The 23,801-nt window shown below is 45.1% G+C and overlaps 2 protein-coding genes across 23 annotated transcripts in view; one reads left to right on the forward strand and one right to left on the reverse strand.

The window, feature by feature from the left end:
- The window catches only part of SLTM (SAFB like transcription modulator), a 58,359-nt gene extending 55,580 nt beyond the window's left edge, over window positions 1–2,779 (reverse strand). For 17 of the 22 annotated variants that reach the window (XR_013520670.1, XM_078333255.1, XM_035258722.3 and 14 more), the window contains exons 1-2: window positions 2,498–2,779; window positions 1,435–1,522 (exon numbers count right to left, since the gene is read on the reverse strand). Coding sequence is in view for 18 of the 22 variants with exons in the window: in XM_078333255.1 (XP_078189381.1) it covers window positions 1,435–1,522; window positions 2,498–2,659 (250 nt within the window). In the remaining 4 variants the exon portion in view is untranslated. Of the gene's footprint in view, window positions 1–1,434; window positions 1,523–2,122; window positions 2,322–2,497 lie in introns of those variants that run through there. The other 5 variants (XM_078333265.1, XM_078333264.1, XM_078333263.1 and 2 more) reach the window with 3 other exon arrangements.
- Window positions 1–23,801, forward strand: part of LOC144577266 (uncharacterized) — a 93,719-nt gene that overhangs the window by 40,355 nt on the left and 29,563 nt on the right. The window lies entirely within an intron of this gene.

Raw genomic sequence — 23,801 nt, forward strand, 5'->3', positions numbered from 1 at the left:
ATGAAAACTGTAGGTAAGCACCAGAATCCAGATATATCATGTCCACCCTCTGCCACTGCCCTTACAGGAGGGAGATATTTGCAGTTATACGAGTAAAGGTTTCACTCACCAGAAGCTTTAAAACATACCTCAATTCCGGCTGGGCACAGTAGCTCACACCTGTAATCCCAGCACTTTGGGAGGCCGAGGGAGTGGATCACCTGAGGTCAGGAGTCCAAGACTGGACCGGCCAACATGGCAAAACCCCGCCTCTCCTACAAATACAAAAATTAGCCAGGCGTGGTAGGTGCCTGCAATCCCAGCTACTTGGAAGGCTGAGGCAGGAGAATCACCTGAACTGAACCTGGAGGTGGAGGTTGCAGTGAGGCGAGATTGCGCCATTGCACTCCAGCCTGGTCAACAAGAGCAAAACTCCATCTCAAAAAATAATAATAGTAATAATAATAATTTAAAAACCTAAGTTCCTTTCATACTGCAAAATGTTTATTTAAAACCACTTTTAGCACTTTGGGAAGCCAAGGTGGGAGAATCACCTGAGGTTGGGAGTTCAAGACCAGCCTGACCTACAAGGAGAAATCCCATCGCTACCAAAAATATAAAATTAGCTGGGTGTGGTACAGCATGCCTGTAATTCCAGCTACTCAGGAGGCTGAGACAGAAGAATCACTTGAACCAGGGAGGTGGAGGTTTCGGTGAGCCGAGATCACACCATTGCACTCCAGCCTGGGCAACAAGAGCGAAACTCCGTCTCAAAACAAAACCAAAAACAAACAAACAAAAATACTTAGCTAGTCACTAAATCATTAAATCCTGGAAATATATTCTGCTCTAGTTTAAAAGTTACAAAATAAGAATCTTTACATTCCTGTAATTTAAAGCTTTTTTAAAGCTAATTAATCATGGATTTTCCCCTCTACCTTGTTAGTATGATTGGTCAGTCTTTTAGAATTTCACTAAAAATTAGGATGTATAATGGCATAAATGCAAATTAAGTCCACCAAGTCAAACAAAGTACTAAACAGTAAGATCACAGAATTTTAATATACTAAAGAAAACAGCAAGAAGGCAAGGTGAAAGATTGGTAGGAATTCCATCAATACTCTGCCAATTGTGGGGCAAGGTAGACATGTGTTAAACTGTATTCTATTCTTCAGGTCTTCACACTATGAAAGATCATTACACAACTTGACTTTGTAATTTTTCGGAAGCAATAAGGAACTATTTTCACTTTCTAATCAGCTTCAGCCGAATCTTAAGGGATACAAGTTACCCAAAGCCAGGCAACAGTAACTTTTCTTCCTTGACCCAAGAAGGCAGAGTGCCAGAGGGAAATAGCAAAGAGTAGCACTATATAAACAGGGCAAGTGGCACAAGAGCAGAGGCAAGTTATATAACCAAAATATATTTTAAAATATGTTCATAACTCGTAACAACCTTTGCCTTTAGTTGGTTTCTTGTTTGTAGTATCAGTTGAAACAGTTAATTCAATATTATCTGGATCGCCTCCTTCCTCTTCAATAGCCTACATTAGAAAGAGAAGTTAATATGCTACACAGTCTATCTAAACTTATTTTATAAAAACGAAATGAAAAAAAAAATGAGCAAACCTCATGCCTCAAGACATTAGAATTGCCAGTCATTTCATAAACCGACTTCAAAAATGAGCAATTAAACTACACGAAAGAGTAAGAGAAAGTTTCAGGGGGAAGAAATCATTAGGTACGTTTTAAATTCTACCGTGTCAAGATAATTAAATATCACATTATACTGGCCAAAAATGTAAATATGTTCTATTGCAGAAAAGTTGCCAGCTACTGAAGTAAATAACTAAAAAGAGTTTTCCTGGTTTCTGTAATGCAAACTTACTGCTCCTCTACTACAATTCCAACGCTCACTCAAATAAACCAGAAAGCTAATCAGGAACGAAAAAGTAGATTACTGCGCTGATGCAAAAACTAAAAGCCTAATGGAAAACAAAACCTCTCTGTCACCCACCCATCGACTCCCATTACCAATTCTCCCTCAAGATGGGGCGGAAACGATTGGGCACAATTAAACGGTAACTTCGCAGAAGTCACCAAAGTAACCATTCCCTCCGAGGCCAAGAAATGCACGCGCTCACCATGGCTAAAGGCTGGGGACCGAGCGCCTCCCAGGTCTCCACGATCGCCCTTGGGAGGCCGCGCCGGCCGAAGCAACCCTCGCGGCCTGGCGGGGACGTCCCGGGGAGGCGGGGGCGCGCTGGGCTGCGGTGGCCGGTCCCGGGCGGCTCAAGGGTCTCGTAGGCCCGGCCCGGCCCGGAGCGCGGGGGCGGGGGCGCCGCGGATGGGTCCCCGTCCTCCGCGCGCGCGCGCGCGGGAGCCGCCCCGGGCCTCCCTACCTGCCTCCCCGCGAGTCCCGGCGGCTGCGGGCGGCCGGGGGCTGAGGCGGAAGCCGGGCGCCCAGACGCGGCCTAAGCTCCCCTTCCCGGTCCCTCCCGGTCCTCGCCGGGCCTCACCTGCTTGAGTCGGGAGATGAGCACGGTCTTGACTCCGGTGATGTCTAAGTTCCGCCGCTTCAGCTCCGACTTCAGATCGATGACCCGCAGATCGGTGATCTTTTTACCTTCCGCCTGACCCGAGGCGGCCGAGGCTGCCACCGCAGCGGTAGCGGCAGCCATCTTAGAAGAGCAGCGCGCCGCCGAGGCAGCGAGTGGGCTGCAGGGCGGCGGCGGCGGCAGCAGCGCCAACTTCCACCCAGGCCTCGGCGGCCGCCGGCGCGGCGCAGCGCTGCGCACAATGAGCCGCTGGCCCCGCCCCCGGTCCGCCACCCTAGCGCAACCTGCAGCCGCAGCCAGCACCCGGATGACGGCCGCGCGTGCGCACTGGCGCAGGGACGGGCCGCGGCGCGCTCCGCTGGGCGGGCCGCGGCCACTTGGGCGGTGCGATCCCTTGTGTGGTCTGGCAGGTCGGGCACGTCCAACCGCAGCAACGGCCGCCGCGCCGCCGTTCCCCGTCGCTTCGTTAGCCATTTTCTTGCAACGTCTTGAGTCTTGAGCAACAACGATGTGCAGGCGCTGAATGACGTCGTGCACGCGTTACTCAACACAAACCCGGGGGGCGCGTGCGCGCGCTGAACCTCTCAGGGAAATACTTAATCAGTTCTGCTGAATAATCGGAAAATTGTCGCCGGTGTGCACCAGTGAGCTAGATTCCCCGAGTTCCATTCAAAAGACCTCAAAGCAATTCTGGGACTGTTAGTCCAAAGAATAGGAAGGGCTGGCCTTGGACACGTGCCTCAGTAGCTGTCTCAGGAGAAAACATCGTTGCCCTGCCCATGGCAGCTGAGTTTATTCTAGTGCTGCCCCTGCTCGCTTGAAAGAACGGGAAAACTTCTTTCGTGTTGCCGTCGGGTTTGCTATCCTCCCAGTGGACCTGATGGCCCAACACGAAATTGTTCACTGAATGGGAAAACTAGCTTCTAAGTACTTGTTGCCCTTGTCGTATATACTGTATTCACTATTTTGTCCCCCAAAATTTGGGATTCCAAGAACAGTGAGCATCTTCTTGTGGAAGATCGGCCTGTACGAGTGAGTACCTATTTGTAATTTTACCTTATATTATTTATCAAAATATAAGTATTGATAGAATAAAACGATTCTATAAATTCCACAAGGTGAGTATGATGCACAATTCACTGTACTGAATTTCCTGGTTTTACAACTTAAATTCCTGAGATCTGACTCACTTTAGGTTACTTTTTCTGATTGGCTGGCTCAAAAAGAGGAAGACTGGGCATTTCAAAAGAATACCTGACACTAGGGTAGTTCTTTACAGTTTATAAGGCACTTTGACATACAGTAACCCCCTTAATCCTTACCAGCTCCGAGAGGTTAATCTCCATGAGACTTAGAGAGATTAAATGACTTGCCCATGTTCACACCGCAGAGCTGTGCTCAGATCCCAGCCTCCTAATTCCAAATTCAGCTCTGTCTCTGCTACAATATTAGATTCACAGTGATGGAAGTTTAGAATACAGAGACTCCTTAGAAATCTTCTGGCCCATCATTTGAGGTCAGGAGTTCAAGAACAACCTCTCTACTGAAAATACAAAAATTAGCCGAGTGCGGTGGTAGGCACCTGTAATCCCAGCTACTCAGGAGACAGAGGTAGGAGAATCACTTGAACCAGGGTGACAGGGGTTGCAGTGAGATTGGCCACTGCACTCCAGCCTGAGCAACAGAGGGAGACCCTGTCTCAAAAAAAAAAAAAAAAAAAGGTCTGGTGGGTTGGCTCACGCCTGTAATCCCAGCACTTTGGGGGGCTGAGGTGGATGGATCACTTGAGGTCAGGAGTTCAAGAGCAGCCTGGCCATCATGATGAAACCCCATCTTAAAAAAAAAAAAGAGAAATTATCCTTGAAGGGAGATGCAACACATTACCTATTACCTATGTTCACAAGTTGGTTTTACAATTTTTTTTTTTTTTTTTTGAGTTGGAGTCTCGCTCCGTCGCCAGGTTGGAGTGCAGTGGAGCGATCTGCGCTCATTGTAACCTCCGCCTCCTGGGTTCAAGCCATTCTCCTGCATTCGTCTCTTGAGTAGCTGGGATTACAGGCATGCACTACCATGCCCGGCTAATTTTTGTATTTTTAACAGAGACAAGGTTTGACCATATTGATCAGGCTGATCTCAAACTGGTGACCTCGTGATCCGCCCTCCTCAGCTTCCCAAAGTGCTGGATTATAGGCGTGAGCCACTGCGCCTGGCTGCTTTTACAAATATTTTAAAAATTACAGTGTCTAGGCCAGGCACAGTGGCTCACACCCGTAATCCCATCTACTTGGAAGGCTGAGGCAAAAGAATCACTTGAACCAGGTAGTGGAGGTTGCAGTGAGCCAAGATCATGCCACTGTACTCCAGCCTGGGCGACAGAGCGAGACTCTGTCTCACACACACACACACACACACACACACGAAATTTACAGTGTCTAGCATTCAGTCAAACTCACAAGGAGACAAGATCCCATGAATGGAAACTAGCACAAACAACAGACTACAGACATAGGCCCTAGGTTCTCTGAATAGTAGACTTATCAGATACAGACCCAGTGCGGTGGCTTACGCCTCTAATCTCGCACTTTGGAGGCCAAGGCAGAAAGATTGCTTGAGTACAAGAGTTTAAGACCAACCTGGGCAACATGGTGAGACCCCATCTCTACTAAAATTTAAGAAAGTAACTACTCAGGAGCTACTTAGGAGACTGGGGTGGGAGGATCACTTGAGCAGGGGAGATAGAGGTTGCAGTGAGCCAAGACTGTGCCACTGCTTTCCATCTTAGCTGACAGAGTAGGACCTTGTCTCAAATAAAAATAAATACATCAAACATCAGTTACACAGAACTCAAGATAAAATTAGAGAGCTGGAAGATGGGTCCAAAGAAACTATCAAGAATGAACCATGGAAAGGCAAAAAAAAAAAAAAAAAAAGAGAAAGTATTGAAGAAATATCTTAGGGTCTTGGCAGGAAAGAGATTGCAAACTCAAATCGAGTAAGTTTTTTTATTTTTATTTTTATTATTATTATTACTTTTTGAGATGGAGTTTCGCTCTTGTTACCCAGGCTGGAGTGCAATGGCGCCATCTCGGCTCACCGCAACCTCCGCCTCCTGGGTTCAGGCAATTCTCCTGCCTCAGCCTCCTGAGTAGCTGGGATTACAGGCACGCGCCACCATGCCCAGCTAATTTTTTGTATTTTTAGTAGAGATGGGGTTTCACCATGTTGACCAGGATGGTCTCGATCTCTTGACCTTGTGATCCACCCGCCTCGGCCTCCCAAAGTGCTGGGATTACAGGCTTGAGCCACCGCGCCCAGCCGAGTAAGTTTTAAAAAGTGTAATAAAGGGATTATTTACAAAGGTGTGAGCAGGGTTTAGTGAAATCACAAAAAAATGGTGCATTTGGGTTAAAATCAATGGAAGTTCTTAGTGCCTCTCAGCCTCAATAGGCAAGAAAGGAATAGTTTCTAGAACACAGAAAAAGAGGGCTGCACAACAGGCCCGTGGCTTCAACAGAGGAATACAGCCGTGGCAACTTCACAGCAAGAAACCACGGTGTGGAGCAGGGAGGTGGTGACAGCAATAAGTGCAGGAACCTCAATCTTTTTCCACGCTTTTACTTCCTCCCAGTGCTCCTATTGGTGAAACCCCGCTGGAAGCCAGAGGTAAGAGTAAAGAAGCCAGTTCATTTAGTCCATAAATACCTGCCTCTTGGCCAGGCATGGTGGCTCACACCCGTAATCACAGCACTGCAGGAAGCTGAGGCGGGCAGACTGCTAACCATTTTTTGGAGTGGAATTTGAGAAACTCATTCAAATTTTACATGGATGCAAATGATCAAAAATAAGCAAAAACTTCTGAGGAAGGAAAATGATGTCAGCATTTTTTCTGTGATACATCAAGCATTATTTTAAAATGCGGTGTTAGCAAAGCGATTGACAGCTAGACCCATGGAACAGAATAGAGGGACCCAAAGCAGATCCATGGACCTGCTTTTTGACAAAACTGGCTTTATAGGGTAGTAATGTGAGGGCAATTTTTTCAACAAATTATGTTGGGATTACTACTTTACACCAAATTTTAAAAGAAGTCAATTCGATGTGGATTATAGACATGAATATGAGGCAAAACAATAATACTACTGGTGTCACAGTATATAAATATAAAATGGGAAATATAAGTGGAAAACGTACAGCATAAGAAGTAAGAAGGGTACACACAGTGAAGCATGGAAAGGAATCCAGTTGGCGAGAACATCACCACCTTAATGCTCTACGTTATTCTACGGTAAGTGGGGACAGCAATCAGTCTACTGTGTAATAGTGGAGGTTGCTGGGTCAGGAAATAGTCTTTTTTGCAAAGAAAGATCTTTTGGAGTTCAGTTTTTGCTATCAGCTTGCTTTTTTTTTTTTTTAACAACAGAGTCTTACTCTGTTTCCCAGGCTGGAGTGCAATGGTAAAATCTCAGCTCACCACAACCTCCGCCTCCCGGATTCCAGTGATTCTCCTGCCTCAGCCTCCCAAGTAGCTAGGATTACAGGCACCTGCCACCACATCCAGCTAATTTGTATATTTTTAGTTGACACAGTGTTTCACCAAGTTAGCCAGGCTGGTCTTGATCTCCTGACCTCAGGTGATCCACCCACCTTGGCCCCACAAAGTGCTGGGATTACAGGCGTGAGCCACCGTACCTGGCCAGTTTGCTTTTATGCTGAGCCGAGTTACCAGAGAGAGGAGGAAAACAGTCCTCAGATTTGTTTGTCCTTAAAGATAGTATTAGGAGAGTATTATCAGGACCTTGGATTAGGAAAAGATTTATTTATGAGGAAACAAAAAGCACCAAGTACAAAGGAAAAGATTGATATAAAAAACTACACTAAAATTAAGAATTTCTTCTCATTAAAAGGTACCACTGAGCGAGTAGAAGGCAAACCACGAAAGGGGAGGGCATTCAAAACACAGATAACGTAGGTTCATCATCAGCATATACAGAGAACACGTGAAAAAAAAATCCAGTAGAAAAAAAGTGGTCAAGGCCAGGAGTGGCGGCTCATGCCTGTGATCCCAGCATTTTGGGATGCCAAGGCCAGCGTACTACTTAAAGCCAGGAGTTTGAGACCAGCCTGGCCAACATGGTGAAAACCCGTCTGTACTTAAAAAATACAAAAATCAGCTGGGCGTGGTGGCATGTACTTCTAGTCCCAGCGAATTGGGAGGCAGAGACAGGAGAATTGCTTCAACCCAGGAGGCAGAGGCTGCAGTGAGCTGAGATCAAGCCACTCACTTCAACCTTAGTGACAGAGTGACACCCTGTCTTAAATTAAAAGAGAAAAAAATGGTCAATACTTGAAAAGGCGCTTCACCAAAGAGAAAATCCAATTCAAATGCTATGTGCGTGTGTGTCTATATAACATTACATACATATATATACACACACACACACACGTACACACACATGATTTAAATACATGGAAAGATGATCAAACACTAGTAATCAGGATACTGCATTTTATTTTATTTTATTTATTTATTTTTTTGAGACGGAGTTTCACTCGTTACCCAGGCTGGAGTGCAATGGCGCCATTTCGGCTCACCGCAACCTCCGCCTCCTGGGTTCAGGCAATTCTCCTGCCTCAGCCTCCTGAGTAGCTGGGATTACAGTCACGCGCCACCATGCCGAGCTAATTTTTTGTATTTTTAGTAGAGACGGGGTTTCACCATGTTGACCTGGATGGTCTCAATCTCTTGACCTCGTGATCCACCTGCCTCCGCCTCCCAAAGTGCTGGGATTACAGGCGTGAGCCACCGCGCCTGGCCAGGATATTGCATTTTAAAACAGCAATGATGTATCTTTATACCCCAGAATAATGGCTAAATCAGAGAGAAGAATAATACTAGGTTTTGGCAAGCACGTGGAATAATTGGAACTCTTTAATAGTAAGAGAAAAAAATTGGACACAACCACTTTAACATATAGTTTAGACTTAAAAAGCTATAGAACCACATATTCTTTATATTCTTTGAGTCAGAAATTCACTTCCCTGTTTTTTTTGTTTTTTTCTTGGACTGGACTGCACTCTGTCACCCAGGCTGGAGTGCAGTGCAGTGGTGCTCTAATGGCTCATTGTAGCCGCGACCTCTCAGACTCAAGGGACCTCTTAGACTTCTCAGAGTGCTGGGATTACAGGTGTGAGCCACCACGCCCGCCCCAAATTCACTTTTACTTGTATACTCTATAGAAGAACATCTGCACGTAGGCAAAAAAAAAAGAAAACAAATATGCATAGCAGCATTATTTGTAATAGTCACCGCCTAGAAACCACCCAAATATCAATCAACAGCAGAATGGAGAAATAACTGTTATTGCCATACAGTGCAATACTGCACAATAATTAATATGAGGCAATTATAATGATGTTGAAAGAAACTACATTATGTAAATACAGTGATGTGAATTCTTTTATGTTACATAAAATAATACATAATGTATCATTTATATGACTGAATTACAAGAAAAATCAAATGGTAATGCTCAGGGACATATACTCAGGTAGTAAATCTGTAATGGAAAGCAAGGACGCCATGGCCATGAAGGGACAGTGCTTAATATAGTTGGGAGGTACAGGGTAGGGACTGGGAAGAGTCATGTGCAAGGCTTCTGGAAAGCTGAAAATACTTTATTTATTTGGAGATGAAATCTTGCTTTGTTGCCCAGGCTGGAGTGCAGTGGTGTGTTCTCAGCTCAGTGCAACCTCCGCCTCCCGGGTTCAGGCGATTCTTCTGCCTCACCCTCCCAAGTAGCTGGGACTAGAGGCATGTGCTACCATGCTTGGCTAATTTTTTTTTTTTAATGAATGAGAGGTTCTTACATTGCCCAGCCTGGCCTCAAATGCATAGACTCGCCTCCTTAAGTGCCAGGACAACTGGTCTGAACCACTGAGGCTCCCTAATTTTTGTATTTTTAGTAGAGACTGGGTTTCTCCATGTTGGTCAGGCTGCTCTCCAATTCCTGACCTCAGGTCATCCACCCACCTTGACCTCCCAAAGTGCTGGGATTACAGGCATGAGCCTGAACGTTTTTTTACTTTATTGATTCAGATGGTGGTTATAGGGATATTCACTTTATAATAATTTCTCAACCAGTATATTTATGTTTTCTTTTTTTTTTTTTCTGAGACAAGGTCTTACTCTGTCGCCCAGGCTGGAGTGCAGTGGCGTGATCTCGGCTCACTGCAGCCTCTGCCTCCGGGGTTCAAATAATTCTCCTGCCTCAGCCTCCCTAGTAGCTGAGATTACAGGCATCCATCACTGCACCTAGCTAAGTTTTGTATTTTTAGTAGAGACGAGATTTCACTATGTTGGCCAGGCTGGTATTGAACTACTGACCTCAGGTGATTTACTCGCTGTGGCCTCCCAAAAGTGCTGGGATTACAGGCTTGAGCCACCATGCCTGGCCTATTTATGTTTTCTAAAATTTCTCTATGAATATTATATCTGTAATAAAAATGGTTAAAATTGAAGGCATAGGCTTTGGAGCCATATAATCATGAATTTAAATTCTACTTCTGAGGTTAACAGGTGGTGATACAGTTTTATTTTTAAAACTTAAATAATGTATATAAAGCGTCTTGAGTACCCAACCATTGTTAATCCTCATTTCCTTCTGGTATCCATGAAACCTATCATACAATAAATACTTGTATGCTAGTCTTCAAGGAGGGTGTGATGGCCTTCAAGAAGGCCCCCAACCATTCTGTCTTCCAATATTGACATCTTCAAGTAGCACTACCCCATGCTGAATAGGGCGGACCTGTGCAGCCAATAGGATGTTGAGGAAATGAAAGAGCTGAAGTTCGAGGTTAGGCCATAAAAGAGATTGTGGCCTCTGTCTTTCCCTCTAGTGGGTCATTTGGTCTTGAAGAATCCAGCTACCATGTTGTGAAAATAGTTAAATAGCCCTAAGGAGAAGTCCACACAGCAAGGAACTGAGGCCTCTTGACAACAGCCTGTATCAATTCACCATCCCTTGGAGTGAGCTATCTTGAAATGGGATCCTCCAGCCCCAAGAAGCCTGAAATGACTGCAGCCACGGCTTGCATCTTGAATGCAGCCTATAAGAGACCCTGAGCCAGACCCGCCCACTTTTTTTTTCCTTTTTCTTTTTCTGTTTTTTTTTGGCGGGGACAGAGTTTCTCTCTGTCACCCAGGCTGGAGTGCAGTGGCGCAATCTCGGCTCACCGCAACCTCTGTCTTCCGGGTTCAAGCGATTCTCCTGCCTCAGCCTCCTGAGTAGCTGAAACTTCAGGTGTGCGCCACCACGCCTGCCTAATTTTTCTATTTTTAGTAGAGACGGGATTTCACCATGTTGGCCAGGATGGTGTTGATCTCCTGACCTTGTGATCGACCCGCCCTGGCCTCCCAAAGTGCTGGGATTACAGGCGTGAGCCACTGCACTCGGTCTTCTTTTTCTTTTTTGAGACAGGGTCTTGTTCTGTTGCCCAGGTTTGAGTGCAGTAGTACAATCTTGGTCATTGCAACCTCTGCTTTCCAGGCTCAAGCCACCCTCCCACCAGCCTCCTGAGTAGCTGGGACTACCGGTGTATGGCACAACACCCATATAATTTTTTCTATTTTTTGTAGAGTTGGGGTTTCTCCATGTTGCTCATGGTGATCTCAAACTCGTAGACTCAAGTGATACACCTGCCTTGGCCTCCCAAAGTGCTTGGATTACAAGTGTAAGTTACCATGTCTGGCCCAGAACCACACACTTAAGCTACTTTTAACATCCTGTCTCAGAAAAATTGTACATAATAGTAAATGTTTATTTTAATTTTTATTTTTATATTTTGAGACGGAATTTCGCTCTTGTTACCCAGGCTGGAGTGCAATGGTGCAATCTCGGCTCACCGCAACCTCTGCCTCCTGGGTTCAAGCAATTCTCCTGCCTCAGCCTCCCAAGTAGCTGGGACTACAGGCATGTGCCACCACGCGCAGCTAATTTTTGTATTTTTAGTAGAGACGGGGTTTCACCATGTTGACCACGATGGTCTCGATCTCTTGACCTCGTGATCCACCCGCCTCGGCCTCCCAAAGTGCTGGGATTACAGGCGTGAGCCACTGGTAAATGTTTATTTTTATGTTACACTCCTGAGCAATTTGTTATGCAGCGATAGAGAACCAGTACAAAGAAGCAGGAAGGTAGGAAACTGAAGAATCTGTGACTTAGTCTGAAAGCTGGCTTTGAGGGAGAGAATTTCCAAGCGATAAATAAGGGAGCGAAAAGTAGGCTGAAGTACGGAAGCTGGGAAGGAAAAGGAGATTGCTCAGAGTCGCACTGGGGTAGGAAAGGGCCGTGTATTGAGAAGAGTCTATGTGGGATTCTCCAAAAACGCTTTATTCAGCATTTGCTTTCAATGTGTATCATTGGAATGCCCACTGCATGCCAGGTATGGACCAGCAGTAAGGATACAGAAATGAACACATGGGAGGCCCCGAAGGATAGACAGTGTAGTGGAGAAATAAGCAAACTAACATTTATAATACAATCTAAATACTAAACCACCGGACAATGACCAAAATAGAAAAGATCTATCGGCCCTGAAATAAATCTGGGACACTTCCTAGTGAAGGTGACGTCCGAGCTGAGTTTTGCGAGATGACATGAACAGAAGTGGTAATGGAGGAGAGAGCAGAAGAATCAGCATGTAGGACAACAAGGAGACGCGTAGAGGAGGCGGCAGTGAAGAAAGTGTGCTGCACGGGGAGAGGAGTGGAGTGGGAGGGACGAGATGGAGAGGCAGCCCGCCCGTTTCCCAGGTGCAGGAGTAAGGAAGGAGGCCGAGAGACAGGGAGGGAGCTACTGCTGTGTTAGGGGAGGTGGAGTGGGAAGGGATGAACTGCAGAAGTGAATCCACAGGACTTAGTTATCAAATGGATGTGGAATCATGACATGGCCTGAGGTTCAAAACACAAACCAAGAAAGAGATTCATGCTGAGGAAAGAATTGAGTTGACTTTAAAGTTAGGAATCTTAAAGTTCAGGATGATGCAAAGGAGAGAGCTGGATGCGGTGGTGAGCGCCTGCCGCAGATTCTCTGAGGCAGGAGGACCACTTGGGCTGAGATGTTTCAGACTAGCCTAAGCGTCATAGCAAGACCTTGTCTCAAACAAACAAACAAACAAACAAAAAGAACTGGCAGGGAGGGAAATTCTGAACTTCTTTTCTTATTCCTGTCTGTCTCTCCTTTTACAGTCAAGCTTTTCAAAAGAGATACCTACGGTGCCTACTTTTTTTTTTTTTTCTCTGAGACAGGGTTTTTGTCTGTTGCCCAGCTGGAGTGCAGTGCCATGAACAGAGCTCACTGCACCTTCGGCCTCCCGGTCTCAAGCAATCCTCCTGCCTGGGCACCTCACCCCACAACCAGTAGCCGGGACTACAGGCACATGCCACCACACCCGGCTACTTTTTGTATTTTTGGTAGAAACAGGGTTTCACCATGTTGCATATGTCTGAGGCATGTTGCCCAGGCAGGTCTCAACCCTCTGAGCTCAAGCCATCTTCCTGTGTCTGCTTCCCAAAATGTTGGGATTATAGGAGTGAGCCGCTGCATCCAGCTGATCTGTTTTCTCAAGGGTAACATTTTAAATAAGCATGCAGAGGCCATTTTCTAGACAAAGCATTAAATATTTAATATCTAAATCTTAAATATTAAGATTTTTAATTATCTTCAAGCTTACTCTCACTCAGCCTTTTGATGGCTATAAAGTCACACGACAGTGGATGTGGAGATTTGTCATCTCACGGGAGCAGAGATTTCTGGGTTCAAGAGTCTGTGGCTGTAGAATTGTCACTTACTGCCACAGGTTCGGGCTGGGACGTGGAGCCTGAATACCCGTGCTCCCAGGATAGTTCTGCCTGATTCCGGGAAGGGAAGACTGTGCTTTCTTATTATTGCGATCCGAATAGGCAACTCTAAATCAACACATTTTAGCTGAGATTTTTAATCAGCTGCCCTCTGTTTTTTTGCTCTGTCTCTGCCACAACTCTATTACCATTTTAGTATTAGTACATTATTTTTAAGTAATTTAAAACATAAAAGTGTTCACCAATCTTTTGATGTACGATTGAAGCAGTCCGGACTGAAGGACTTGTCTAGACTAGATTCAAAGATGGGTGAGAACGATCAAGTACGTGATTCCCTATTCACGACTGAACCTGTAAAAAAGCAGTGAACAAAGTACTTACACAACTAAAGATATGAATAAATGTGGTTCCCCAACACCTACCTTTATTCTTCATGGTGGTCCGCCCAAAGGTCAACAGTCTGAGATGCCCATGGAAATGAACAAGCTGCTAGGTCAGGGAGGCTCGCGCAGTGGGCTAGCTGCCTTTTATATCATTTAAAGCTGGAGTGAGGCAAGGGAGGCCACCGCAGCCCTGCTTACCCGTCTACCCTATTATTATACAAGGAAATCCCACAGTGCCATAATTTAATGCTCTGGATTACAGTTTAAACGGCCGCAACGAGCTTACTGAAGCTTCAGAGCACCAGACCTGGCCGTGGCTTTTCAAAGGAGAAAAGCCTTTTCTTTGAATTTTGGAACTCATATTTCTGGGGCTTCGGGAATATTTAATTAAATTACATTAGAGTGCCGTATGACATGTGCAACTGGAAAAACAGGTTGTGGAGCAAATCCGTATGACTAATAGCAAGCAAGATGCAGCCCAACTTCTGGCAGCAGAAGTACATCTTATGCTAGAAAATAGCCTCCTAGTTGAAAGTGTTCAGTGTGACATGGCTTTAGCCCGTTTTACAAAGGCAATGGTGAGAACGCAGGTTACTACAGTGCATTAGGTGAAAGGACGCAGGCCAAGAACATTTCTACTCTACACAGGCATCTAAACATGTGAATTTGTTCTGTGTGAGTCTGGGAGGATCTCTCCATCTGTTCATATTTTTGTAATTTCTTTATATAGCTGCCACGTGCTTAAGAAGTTCCCCAGTTGTTATGGATTCTCAATCAATAACTTAAGTGGATCCCATGGAAGAGATAATGCTGTATCTCTGCTTCTCTCTTCCTGAGTGCCTCGGCAGTTAAGTTGCAACCTCTCTAGAAGATTGGCTGGTGAGATGTGGGTGGAACTGATGTTAGCCATTTTCAGGCCCTATCCCTTAAAAACTTCTTGGGCTGGGGGGCAGTGGCTCACACCTGTAATCATAGCACTTTGGGAAGTTGAGGCAGGACGATTACTTGACCCCAGGAGTTTGAGACCAGCCCGGGCAAAAACAAGACCCTGTCTGTACAAAAAAAAAAAAAAAAAAAAAAATTAGTGTACAGGCACATGCCTATAGTCCCAGCTACTTGCAGGCCAAGGCAGGAGAATTGCTTGAGCCAGGGAGGTCGAGACAGTAGTGGGCTGTGACTGTCATTGCACTCCAGTCTAGGAGACAGACCTTGTCTCAAAATCAAAACAAAAACAAAACTAGAAAAGCTTCTTGGGCAATCTTCCTGTCTTATCTTGACGGCTGTTACCTCAGAGCCCTCACGATTCAGATGGTAGAGCTACAACATGGTGAAAGTCTCACTGAACCACGAGAAGTGTCACAAGACTGAGAAATAGACTTTCGTGATATTAAGTCGCTACAGTTCGGAGGTTTGTCAGTTTTGGCTGATAGTGTTGATTACTGTGAAAAAGACGGTAACATGAAACATAGTGTGAAAGGGAAATAAAAACTCAGAGCCCCAATTCACTGTGCCAGAGGGAGAAAAAAATAAGCTGAAAGCTGAGTCATGCAAGAAGCTGCCTTTCCTTTTGTTCGTAAGCAGATAGCCACAGATAAAAGGGTAAGTATCTCCATGGGTGGCTACTCTATGTTCATCTTATCTTACGTGAAGTGCCAATTTACTGAGCATGAGACCAGTACATAATTGACCCTTTCCCTACTTGCTTCTTTTCTCTTGCAACATGTGAATGACCATAACTTCCTTTCCCTCCAGATCGCTTTTCCCCATTAAATATGGAAGCCCTAAAATTCCTTGGAGAAAGGCACAGACCACAGACTTTTTATGATTCTGTGTTCTTGTCTTCTGAGAATGTCCTTAGCTTTGGCAAAATGAACTTCTAAATTCATTGAGACCTGTCTCAGATACTTTTTGGTTTATAATAAAATCTATGAGGTTTGTCCATGTTGTTGCGTATGTCAGTCGTTTGTTCTTTTTCATTGCTATGTAATATTACATTTTTCGAATTTACCACATTTGTTTATTCGTTTTGTTCGTAATGGACATTTGGGCTTGTGATATTGTGAAATATATACAATATTATTTGGTCTTCCTTCCTGTTTTCTCGCATACAACTCCTAAAATCCTTGAACTCTCTAAAGTGATAAATGACTTTTTGTGTGCCAAGAAGTCGACTGATGGCTGGCCACCCCTAGGTGGCTTCGGGATGAGGGCTAGTCACTGGGAAGACGTGACATCCCAAGCCGTGATGAGAGAATTGGTACTTTCACGCCAGTGGGAGGATCACTGGAGCCCATGAGGTCAAGGCTGCAGTGAGCCGTGATCACGCAAGTGCACTCCAGCCTGTGTGACAGAGCAAAACCCTGTCTCCAAATAAATACATACATACATACATACATAAAACAAATACATACAGAAATATTTATGTCTTCTCTCCAATAAATGTCACCTGCAAATGGCTGCCATTTGCGATTTCTGTCGATTTCTCTCTGTAGTTCAGTTTTTGCTTCATTGTTTTGTGTTTCAAGGCAGTTTTGGACCTAATACAGCTACATCTACGACTGGCGTGCTGTGTCCTTTCATCTTTATTTAGTGCCCCTCTTCATATCTGCTTTTGCCTTAAATTGTATTATATTGCTTCCATTTTATTTTCAAGCTTTCCTCTTTTTTTTTTTTTTTAATGCAGGGTCTCACTCTGTCCAGGCTGGAGTGAGGTGGTGCTGTCTTGGCTCACTGCAACCTGTGCCTCCTGAGATCAAGTCATTCTCCCACCTCAAATGATCTTCCCATCCCAGCCTCCCCAGTAGCTGAGACTACAGGCGTGCACCACCATGCCTAGTTAATTTTTGTATATTTTGTAGAGACAGAGTTTCGCCCTGTTGTCCAGACTAGTCTCAAGCTCCTGGACTCAAGCAACCCACCAGCCTCATCCTCCTAAAGTGCTGGGTTTACAGGTGTGAGCCACTGTGCCTGGGCTATTTTCAATCTTTCTATGTTGTTTTAGGATTATCTTCTGTAAGAAGTATGCGATTGATATTTTTAATCCAATGTCTGGGTTTTTCCTTTTTAGTACGTGGGTTTAATGCATTCGCATTTATTGTGATTACCAATATCTTTAACTTTATATGTGTATATTTTGTGATTCTGGTACTGTGTTTTGTTTTTTCATATTTTTTCACTTCCTCTGCTTTCTGTTGCATTATTGACATTTTTATGGTTCTCCTCTGCCTTTTCTTTGCTACTTTGGGAACTATAAACTGTATTGCTCTTACTTTAATCATATCCTTAAATCTCTACTTGTTTGCATCAGCTATCTATTGCTGTCTAATGAATTACCCCAATACGTAGAGGCTTAAAACAACAATAAACATTTGGCTGGGCGCGGTGGCTCATGCCTGTAATCCCAGCACTTTGGGAGGCCGAGGCAGGTCGATCACCCGAAGTCAGAAGTTCGAGACCAGCCTGGCCAACATGGTGAAACCCAGTCTCTACTAAAAATATAAAACTTCACCTGGCATGGTGTCATACACCTGTAGTTTCAGCTGCTCAGGAGGCTGAGGCAGCAGAATCGCTTGAACCTGGGAGGCAGAGGTTGCAGTGAGCTGAGATCATGCCACTTGCATGCGGGCCTGGGAGACAGAGATTCCATCTCAAAAAAACAAACTAGCAACGAAAAACAATAAACATTTATTATCTCACACAGTTTGTGTGGGTAATAAATTTAGGAGGGGCTTAATTGGGTGCTCTGGCTTGGGACCTCTCATGACTTGTCAAGATGTCAGCTGGCCTACAGTCATTTGAAGATTCCCTGGGCCTGGAGGCCCCACTCTCAAGGACCCATGTAGCTGGCAAGCAGCAGCCTTAGTTCCTTACCATGTGAACCTCTCCATAGGGCTGTTGGGTAGTTCTCATGATTTGGCATCTCAGCTTCCCTAGAGGAACTATCTGCCTCAGTACTATAGACTTTAAAATTCATAATTCCCTGTTGTAGGGGCCGGAGGTGCTGTTTAACAGCAGCCTTGACCTCTCTCTACCCACTAGATGGCAGTAGTGCTCCCAGTTGCGACACACTCTAAGACACCTCCAAATGGTCCCCAGGTTCTTGGGGTGAGCATGGAGGACAAAATCATCCCCAACTGAGAATCATTGCCATAGAGCCAATGCTTCGAGAGAGACCGAGGTGGAAATCGCCACACGTTTGATGAAGTAGCGTTAGGAGTTGAAAGCCTTCTCACTTCTGCTGCATTTTTTTTTTTTTTTTTTTTGAGACGGAGTTTCGCTCTTGTTACCCAGGCTGGAGTGCAATGGCGCGATCTCGGCTCACCACAACCTCCGCCTCCTGGGTTCAGGCAATTCTCCTGCCTCAGCCTCCTGAGTAGCTGGGATTACAGGCACGCGCCACCATGCCCAGCTAATTTTTTGTATTTTTAGTAGAGACGGGGTTTCACCATGTTGACCCAGATGGTCTCGATCTCTTGACCTCGTGATCCACCCGTCTCGGCCTCCCAAAGTGCTGGGATTACAGGCTTGAGCCACCGCGCCCGGCATATTTTATCACTTTCTATGTTCTCTCATGTCTTACATCCCACTCCTTTAAAGTTCATTTTTCCTGCTGACTCACACCCTTTGGTAGCTCTTTCAGTGAGGCTCAGAAGAGAATACTGTCTCCCATTCTTTATATGCTATTTCGTCCTCACTTTTTTTTCTTTTTTTATATACAGAATCTCACTCTGTTGCCATGGCTGGAGTATAGTGGCAACCCCTCGGTTCACTCCATCCTCTGCCACCTGGCTTCAGAGTGATTCTCCTGCCTCAGCCTCCTGAGTAGCTGGGATTGCAGGTGTGCACCATCACACCCAGCTCATTTTTGTGTTTTTAGTAGAGACAGGGTTTCACCACATTGACCAGGCTGATCTTGAACTTCTGGCCTCAAGAGATCTGCCCGCCTTGGCATCCCAAAGTGCTGGGATTACAGGAGCAAGCCACTGCACCTGGCCCATCCTTGAATGACAGTTTAGGTGTGGTCAGATTTTTAGGTTGACAATTACAGTTGACCCTTGTACAACATGGGTTTGAACTGCATGGGTTCACTACTATAGGGATTTTTTCCAACCAAACACAGATGAAAATAGAGCATTAGTGGGATGTGAAACCCACTTATAGGGAGGGCTAACTTTCTATATGCAGGTTTGCAGGGTGGATTGTGGACTTGGGTATGTAAGGATTTTGCTATCCACCCGGTGTGTGTTGGGGGATCCTGGAACCAATCCCCTGTGTGTACTGAGAAAAGACTGTATCTACTTTCAGCAATTTGAAGCAATTATTTCTATAAGTCTAATGATTTTCTAATAGAAAACTTCTTAAAGAGGCTTTTAGCAATTTCTCTGTAGCTTTGATGTTTTCCAGTGCTACTTTTTTTTTTTAGTTACCGCCCTCATTCTACTTACTTTTTTTTTTTTTAGATATTTTCTATATAGTCTGCATTCCATCCCAGAATTCCTGATCACCTATTTTTTTTATTAGTGGCTAATAAAAAAACTTTTTTTTTTTGGTCCAGGCTGGAGTGCAGTGGCGCGATCTCAGCCCACTGCAGCCTTGACCTTGGGCTCAAGCTATCCTTCCATCTCAGTCTCCCGAGTAGCTGGGACTACAGGTGCACACCACCATACATGGCTAATTTTTGCGGTTTTTGCAGAGATGAGGTTTTGCCATGTTTCCCAGGCTGGTCTATAACTACCAAGCTCAAGCAATCCACCTGCCTCAGTTTCCCAAATTGCTGGGATAACAGGCGGGAGCCTCCACGTCCAGCCTACTTGTTCGGATATAAAGGTAAGATTTTTCTTTATCCTGCAGAAGTGCACTTTCAATCTGAAGATTTATATCTTCCTTCAGTTCTTTAATCTATCTACCCAGCAATGATCACTTTCATTGCTATTTTTTGCGATGGAGTCCTGCTCTGTCTCCCAGGCTGGAGTGCAATGGTGTGATCACGCGAGTCTCCTGTCTCAGCCTTCTGAGTAGCTGGGATTACAGGCACCCGCCACCACGCCCAGCTAATTTTTGTATTTTTAATACAGGGTTTCATCATTTTTGCCAGGCTGGTCTCAAACTCTTGATCTCAGGTGATTCACCTGTCTCAGCCTCCCAAAGTGCTGAGATTATAGGCGTGAGCACATCGCCTTAATGCTGTTTCTCTGTAATTCTTTTTTAGTCTCTTCTTCTAGAACTCCAATTAATTGTATGTAATTTTTTCTGTCCTGTCTCATACATATTTTTATCTTTTTTTGTGATTTTTTTTTTTAGAAGCAGAGTCTTGCTCTGTTGCTTATTAAACCATGACTCCAATTCTAAGATAAAATTTTAAAAAATTTCCGGTGACAAAAATAAGTCAGAGTTTTTTTGGGGGGGGGGGGGAATAACCATATAACCATTTATTAACTTTTTTTTTTGTAACAGAGTCTCACTCTGTTGCCCAGGCTGGGGTGCCATGGCACAATCTTGGCTCACTGCAACCTCCATCTCCCGGGTTCAAGAGATTCTCCTGACTCAGGCCTCCTGAGAGCTGGGATTATAGGTGCCCATCACTACACCTGGCTCATTTTTGTATTTTTAGTAGAGATGCGGTTTCACCATGTTTATCAGGCTGGTCTCAAACTCCCGACCTCAGCTGATCCACCCGCCTTGGCCTCCCAGAGTGCTGGGATTACAGGCATGAGCCACCACACCAGGCCTGTGATATGTTTTTAATGTATTTTTTCAGTATTTTCTTGCAAGTTCACTCATTACTCAGATTTGTCTAGTCTTAAGTTTACCCAATTTTATTTATTTATTTATTGAGACGGAGTTTCCCTCTTGTTGCCCAGGCTGGAGTGCAATAGTGCAATCTCGGCTAAAGGCAACCTCCACCTCCCAGGTTCAAGCAATTCTTCTGCCTCAGCTTCCCTAGTAGCGTGGATTACAGGCATGCACCACCATGCTCAGCTACTTCTGTATTTTTAGTACAGAAGGAATTTCTTCATGTTGGTCACGCTGGTCTTGAACTCCTAACCTCAGGTGAGCTGGCCACCTTGGCCTCCCAAAGTGCTGTGATTACAGGTGTCATTTACTGCACCCAGCCATTATTATTATTATTTTAAAAAATAGCTTCACGGACATGCGGCATAGTGGCTCATATCTGTAATCCCAGCACTCTAGGAGGCTGAAGTAGGAGGATCACTTGAGACCAGGAGTTTGAGACCAGTCTCTATAAAAATTTTTTTTTTAATTAGCTGAGCATGGTGGTAGGCACCTGTTGTCCCATCTACTTGGCAGGCTGAGGGGAGAGGATGGCTTGAGCCCAAAAATTCATGCCACTGCAGTCCAGCCTGGGCAACAGAGTGAGACCCTGTCTAGAAAAAATAAATAAATGGGCATTGCACAGTGGCTTATGCCTGTAATCCCAGTACTTTGGGAGGCTGAGGCAGGCAGATCACCTGAGGTCAGGAGTTTGAGACCAGCCTGGCCAAAATGGTGAAAGCTTGTCTCTATTAAAAATACAAAAATTAGCCAGGCATGGTGGTAGGTGCCCATAATCCCAGCTACTCAGGAGGCTGGGGCAGGAGAATTTTTTGCTTGAACCCAGGAGGCAGAGGTTGCAGTGAGCCAAGACTGCGCCACGGCACCCCAGCCTGGGTGACAGAGTGAGACTCTGTTTCAGAAAAAAAGGAAAAATAAACGAAAAGTTTCACGGAGGTGTAATTTATATGCCTTGTAATTTTATTACTATTTTTTATTGAGGTAAAACATACATATGTAATTTACCATCGTTACCGTTTTACATATAGTCTTAAATATACAATTCAATGATTTTTGCTGTTATTTATGGAGTTGTGCAGCGAGCCTCATAATCCAGTGTTAGATTTCTTTCACAGCAAAATGATCCCTCATGCCCATTCGCAGTCTACCCTTGTCCCCACCTCTCTATATATTTCTGTTTATATATATTTGCCTTTTCTGGACATTTCATGTAAACAGAATTATACAATATGTGTTGTGCACTTGGCTTCTTTGAGATTCATTCATTCTGTAGCCTGTATCAGTTTTTTGTTCCCCGATACTGCTGAAAGTATCCCGACATGCAGATGTACCACATCGTGTCTACCCTTCACTAGCTGAAAGTATCCCGTCATGTAGATGTGCCACATCATGTCTACCCTTCACTAGCTGAAAGTATCCCGTCATGTAGATGTGCCACATCGTGTCTACCCTTCACTAGCTGAAAGTATCCCGACATGCAGATGTACCACATCGTGTCTACCCTTCACTAGCTGAAAGTATCCCATCATGTAGATGTACCACATCGTGTCCATCCCTTCACTAGCTGAAAGTATCCCGACATGCAGATGTACCACATCGTGTCTACCCTTCACTAGCTGAAAGTATCCCGACATGCAGATGTGCCACATCGTGTCCATCCCTTCACTAGCTGAAAGTATCCCGACATGCAGATGTGCCACATCGTGTCTACCCTTCACTAGCTGAAAGTATCCCATCATGTAGATGTACCACATCGTGTCCATCCCTTCACTAGCTGAAAGTATCCCATCATGTAGATGTACCACATCGTGTCCATCCCTTCACTAGCTGAAAGTATCCCAACATGCAGATGTACCACATCGTGTCTACCCTTCACTAGCTGAAAGTATCCCGACATGCAGATGTACCACATCGTATCCATCCCTTCACTAGCTGAAAGTATCCCGACATGCAGATGTACCACATCGTGTCCATCCCTTCACTAGCTGAAAGTATCCCGACATGCAGATGTACCACATCGTGTCTACCCTTCACTAGCTGAAAGTATCCCATCATGTAGATATGCCACACCGTGTCCATCCCTTCACTAGCTGAAAGTATCCCGACATGCAGATGTACCACATCGTGTCTACCCTTCACTAGCTGAAAGTATCCCATCATGTAGATGTGCCACATCGTGTCCATCCCTTCACTAGCTGAAAGTATCCCAACATGCAGATGTGCCACATCGTATCTACCCTTCACTAGCTGAAAGTATCCCGACATGCAGATGTACCACATCGTGTCCATCCCTTCACTAGCTGAAAGTATCCCATCATGTAGATGTACCACATCGTGTCCATCCCTCCACTAGCTGAAAGTATCCCAACATGCAGATGTACCACATCGTGTCTACCCTTCACTAGCTGAAAGTATCCCGACATGCAGATGTGCCACATCGTGTCCATCCCTTCACTAGCTGAAAGTATCCCGACATGCAGATGTGCCACATCGTGTCTACCCTTCACTAGCTGAAAGTATCCCGACATGCAGATGTGCCACATCGTGTCCATCCCTTCACTAGCTGAAAGTATCCCGACATGCAGATGTACCACATCGTGTCTACCCTTCACTAGCTGAAAGTATCCCGACATGTAGATGTACCACATCGTGTCCATCCCTTCACTAGCTGAAAGTATCCCATCATGTAGATGTGCCACATCGTGTCTACCCTTCACTAGCTGAAAGTATCCCGACATGTAGATGTACCACATCATGTCCATCCCTTCACTAGCTGAAAGTATCCCGACATGCAGATGTACCACATCGTGTCTACCCTTCACTAGCTGAAAGTATCCCGACATGTAGATGTACCACATCGTGTCCATCCCTTCACTAGCTGAAAGTATCCCAACATGCAGATGTACCACATCGTGTCTACCCTTCACTAGCTGAAAGTATCCCGACATGCAGATGTACCACATCGTGTCCATCCCTTCAGTAGCTGAAAGTATCCCATCATGTAGATGTGCCACATCGTGTCTACCCTTCACTAGCTGAAAGTATCCCATCATGTAGATGTGCCACATCGTGTCCATCCCTTCACTAGCTGAAAGTATCCCGTCATGTAGATGTGCCACATCGTGTCCATCCCTTCACTAGCTGAAAGTATCCCGACATGCAGATGTGCCACATCGTGTCTACCCTTCACTAGCTGAAAGTATCCCGACATGCAGATGTACCACATCGT

Source organism: Callithrix jacchus, chromosome 8 (assembly GCF_049354715.1).
Source record: "Callithrix jacchus isolate 240 chromosome 8, calJac240_pri, whole genome shotgun sequence".
In the NCBI taxonomy this organism is placed as follows: domain Eukaryota; kingdom Metazoa; phylum Chordata; class Mammalia; order Primates; family Cebidae; genus Callithrix; species Callithrix jacchus.